General features: G+C 53.5%; 1 protein-coding gene across 1 annotated transcript in view; it reads right to left on the reverse strand.

Annotated features, from left to right (window-relative positions):
- Nucleotides 1-5,009, reverse strand: part of DNAI1 (dynein, axonemal, intermediate chain 1) — a 56,949-nt gene that overhangs the window by 4,770 nt on the left and 47,170 nt on the right. Inside the window, 5 exon segments of the mRNA XM_015560560.1 lie at nt 1,425-1,524; nt 1,646-1,794; nt 2,975-3,054; nt 3,684-3,784; nt 3,872-3,948. Coding sequence (XP_015416046.1) covers nt 1,425-1,524; nt 1,646-1,794; nt 2,975-3,054; nt 3,684-3,784; nt 3,872-3,948 — 507 coding nt within the window.

Here is a 5,009-nt window from a genome sequence, read left to right on the forward strand (position 1 = left end):
CCCAGCCACACTTGCCTGCCTATTCCTTAAACCCCTCAAACTCATTCTCACCTCAGGGCATTCGCACTAGCTATTCCCACGTGGAATACGCTGCTCCTCCCTTCCCGCATCTGCATGTGGCTGGCGCTTTCTTGTTATTCACCTCTCAGCTTGAATATCACCTCTCGGGAGAAGCTTTCCCCGACCACTCTATTCAAGAGACCACCCGGTCCCTTCCTTTTACATCACTCTCTTTCAAAAACGTAACGGCTTTATTGAGATATAATTCACCCATTTAAAGTACAGAATTCTTGGTTTTTAGTATATTCAGTTATGCAACCATCACCACAACCAATTTGAGAACATATTCATCACCCCAGAAGGAACCCTTGTGCCCATTAGCAGTCATTCCCCATTTTCTCCCATCACGACCCCCAGCCCGAGACAACCACAAATCTACTTCCTGTCTCTATAGATTTGCCTATTTAGACAAATATAAATAAAATCATATAATGTGTGGTCTTTTGTGACTGGATTCTTACATTAAGCATATTTTCAAGGTTCACCCAATGTTGTAGCCTGTCTTGCTATGGCTGAATAATCATCCTTTTGGATATACATTTTGTTACCCAGTCATCCGTTGATGGACATCTGGGTTCTTTCCGCCTTTGACCATTAGGAATAATGCTGCTGTGAACATTTGCATGCACAGCATCCTCTTTAATTTCTGCCTAGCACTTAGGGCCATGGGAGTTTGGTGTTGCTTTTTGTCTCTTCCCTTCCTTAGAATATACGCTCCCTGAGAGCAGGGGCCTGATTCACCAGGCCCGGGCCTGGAGTGGGACGACAGGTTGACCCTTGGTAAGCATCTGTTCAGCAAATGGGTGACCGACAGACTTTAACAGGATGCCTTAATCACTATATTCTTTCCTTGGGCGGGTGCCTCTGTTTCAGTCCACAGGAAAATGCATCTCAGAATTTCCTTACAAATATTTTTTTGCTGAGCTCTTAACAGTTCTCGGCGTTGAACTTCCATCTCCCCTTCTCAGACTCAACTTGCACACTTTCAGGGATGGGGACTTACCACCTTTTAGACACTATTTTAATCACAGGTCAACCCTGACTCACAAGTGTTTCCTTACGACAAGCTGGTACTTGCCATCTGTAGCTCCCACCCAGGGGCTCCTCATGGCATCGCAGTCCCCAGAGTGCTCTCGCCTTTAGGACGAACAGACGCATTTCCTGCTCGAGGCCTCCGGGGATGAAGTTTCCCTTCTGACAGGGCCCTGGGTAGCCTGGCCCTTGAGAATACACAGACAGTCCTTCCATCCCGTCTTCCTCGACCTGGGCTGGGCACAGAGTGTGCTCCCGGGAGGAAAACCACAGGATACTTCATCCGATCTCCTCCAGGAGCGGCTCAGCAAGGTCGGAAAGAAGACACTCACCTTCCCATTGGTGCTGACTGCTGCAAACACGGTAGAAGAGTATGGTGCCCAGGCCACATCCCCCACGGCTGAATTTAGGTCATAGATGAACATGGGGGTCCTGCAGTGGTGGAGGGGTGGAAAGTCCATGACACAGAAGGTTCCCAGTGCCAGAACCCACAGGCCCCAGCCAGCCCAGGGTGGAGCCTGAGGACGGGCAGGGCCAGGGGCAGGCCCCTCACTTGACGGTGTGGTCCCAGATCTTCACTGTCCAGTCGGAGCTGCAGGATATGAAGACCTTGCTGTGGTATGGGTTCCAGGACACAGCATCCACTGCCATGTTGTGGGCATCATAGGTATCCAGGAATTGACTGGAGTAGGATTTAGAGCACTGGGGGGTTGAGTAAGCGGTCAGGGGTCAGGTATGAAAGAGAGGTCAGCAGCCACACTTCCTTAGGGTCCCTGAAACTCCTCTCCTGTCCTTACCCCACATCGCTGTCATAGAGAAGCTGGGGCTAAGCCCTAGCTGCTCTTCTCACCCACAACACATCCCAGAGATAGAAGGGGCTTAGCGGCCTGGGGGTTGGGGGGGTGGGGGAAGGAGAGCCTTCCTGGAGGGTGGGGGAAAGTGCTATAGTCTGCCCAGCGGACTCCAGACCAGGTGGAAAAAAGGCCTTTTTCTCTGAGCCAAGGCAGAGTAGGTCTGGGGGTCCTGTGTCCAGGCCAAGGCCTGTGGACAGACGGAGCCCTGGGTTCATCCGCAGCCCACAGACAGAATCCTTGCAACAATGACAAACCTCCCACCTTGCCCAGGTAAGAGTAGGTGCAGAGACAGGAACAAATCCCAATTTCGTGATTTCGCATTCCGTTTCTTGCCCTGACCAGCAAGTCCCTAGACCCTCCCTCCTGGACTTGGTGACTGACTAGTCTCATTCCCTCCTGAGCCACCGCTGGGAGGGGTGGAGAGGGGGTGGGGACCTCTTTTGCATTCAGACCAACTCTGGCTGGGCCTCAGGGGCTCCTGGGAGGCTGCCTGTAATTAACATTCTGGTCGCTAAGCCTAAGAAAAGCTTGCAGTAGAGCTATTTCTGGATGGATGGAGAGGTTCAAGGGATGTTCACCTACTAACACAGACCTTGTGGAAACGGGCCATGGAGTTTCATCCTGCCGACTGGGACTCACCCGATATTCAGAGATAAATTTTCTCGTTACTTGGCCTTCAAAGCTCAGCTCAAGTTCAGATCTACGCCAGGAAATCTTCCCAGAATGTTCTAACTCCCACTCCCACCTCTACCTCTCCAGGAAGGGAGGGCGGGCCCTGAGGGAAAGACGCTGAGCTGGGCTACAGTCACCCTCTAGGACCAAGAGTCTAGTTCTTCCTCCCCTTTCCTGCAGCCAGTCCTTTGCCACCCAATCAGCTCAAGAAAGACATTCTCTTCCCCCAAGAAGCCTCTAGAACTGACGAGCATTAAGATCTGTCAGAACAGGGTCTGTTGAGAATGCTAAGCTCCTGGAGTATCCAGGTTTAAGCCACCCTGTAAGGAGCTGGCACAGGGGCCAGAATGCCTCACCTTGTAGATTTTTCCCTCCTCTGTGCCTACTAGGAACATGTAGTCGATCTCTCTGTGGAAGTCAAAAGCGGTGCCACAGCCTTGGGAGAAGAGGAGCGACTTTAGCCGGGGCCTGGGCAGGAGGCTCCCAGCACCTCCCTCCCACAGCAGGCTCCCAGGACAGCCTGAGCCAGCCCCTCTGAGGCTGTGGCCAGCACGGCAAACAGAAACCGGCCCTCTGGCTGCTGCTGGTCCCAGGCAGTTGGGACTCCGCAAACGGCCAGGGCTTCTGCAGGCAGGAATGGGGCCTGGGTAAACAAGGCAGGGATTGAGTTTAACAGGGTCAGGGTCAGGGTAAACAGGGACAGGGTCTGCAAACAAGGACTGTTGTCTGTGCAAACAGGGATGTAGTCTGCATAAACAGGGTGGGGATTGAGTAAACAGAGACAGAATCTGGGAAAACAGGGGCCTGATCTGCATAAACAGGGTTGGATCTGCATAACAGCACCTGATCTGCATAAACAGGAACAGGGGCTGCAAGCAGGGATGGGACCTGCATGAACAGGGACGGTCTGCAAACAGCCCAGGCCGGGCTTTCCCGTTACCTCCAGTCCTAGCTCCAGCACAAGTGGAGGAGGGAGTACTCGGTACTGGGGAGGGCCCTGTCACTGACCGGCATGGGCCTGAGTGCTGCGGCCAGGCCTGGATGTGAGTGAGCTGAGGCTCCTACCCACTGTGTGTAGCTGTAGCCCCTCTGGACCTTCCAGGGTGCTGCCCTCCACCTTCAGCTTGATGACATCTGTGTGAACCAGCTCACTCTGCAGTCAGAGCGGATGGGGAGGGCACAGGGACAGGAATGGATCAGCAGGGTTGGGGGGTATCCCTTTTTCAATCAGCCCCCCCCCTACTCCCCCTCCACAAGACACGATCCTGCCATCAGATGACACAGAGAAGAAGTTAAGGTTGTGGTCCATGTCATCCTTCTGCCACTTGACCTGAAACATCCAGCCTGTGAGCCCTGGGACTCCAAGTGATTGTTGTGTTGGGCCTGTGAGCTGAGCAGGGCTCCCTCAAAACCTATCTGAGCTTCAGAAGCAAGTTCTGGAAGCCCATTTCCAGCGCCCCATGATTGGCCCACCCTCCCTCCTACCCATCCCTGTCTCTCTTATCCCTCTTGCCCTGACTATCCTGGGGCAACAGTGCCAAGTGGGGGCACCGGCTTGTTGGTGGAGGTGCTGGATTCCTCCCTGGGTTGGTTCAACCTCCTCCCGCAGACAGGACCTGGAAAGGACAGGCCCCACCACCAGGTTCTCCATTTATGACACAGGAACTGTAACTGCACAGGTTTGTTGTGAGGAAATGTGAGATAATAAATGTGAAGCCCTTAGGTCAGAACATGGCATATATTAAGTGTTCGACAAATGTTAGCTGATGTCCTCATTATCATTATCATCCTAGGAATTGGGGTGCAAATGTTCTGCAGCTGGCGTTCCCTGTGTGCCCCCTCCCCACCTCCTCTTCCAGGCTCAGCCTTTCTCTAGCAGTCTTTCCTCTCTTCTCACCTTCACTTCACCACCCGCTCCTGCTCCCAGAATCTTTCTCTCAAAGCTCAATTTGAGCTGCGTTTCTCCATCTGCAAATTGGGGTTAATAATCCTGCCCCACCCATCTTCTCAGGGCCAGCAGCAAACATATGGGAAAGTGTTTTGGAGACAGAGCTGTTGTCTTATGAAGATGACACGCTTGAGGCTCAAGTTTCTGTTGCCAGATGTGGAGGCTGGGCTAAGCCATGTCCCAGAGGGCTGGGGAGGGGCCGGGTGCCTGGAGCTTTCCATCCTCCTGCTCCCTCCAGACCTCCCATGCGGGGACCATGGTCCCTTCCCTTGTCTCAAGCAGAGGCCCAGTGAGGGAGGGCAGGAACCCAGTGCCATGCTTGTAACCACAGCTGTCACCGTGACTGCGGAGGGGCACTGACAGGGGAGAAGGAAGGGACTGCGCCTCCACAGCCACTACCCAGGCCTGGCTGATCGGAGCTGCAGAAGGGCAGCCCTTTTTGC

Source organism: Myotis davidii, unplaced genomic scaffold, assembly GCF_000327345.1.
Source record: "Myotis davidii unplaced genomic scaffold, ASM32734v1 scaffold534, whole genome shotgun sequence".
NCBI lineage: Eukaryota > Metazoa > Chordata > Mammalia > Chiroptera > Vespertilionidae > Myotis > Myotis davidii.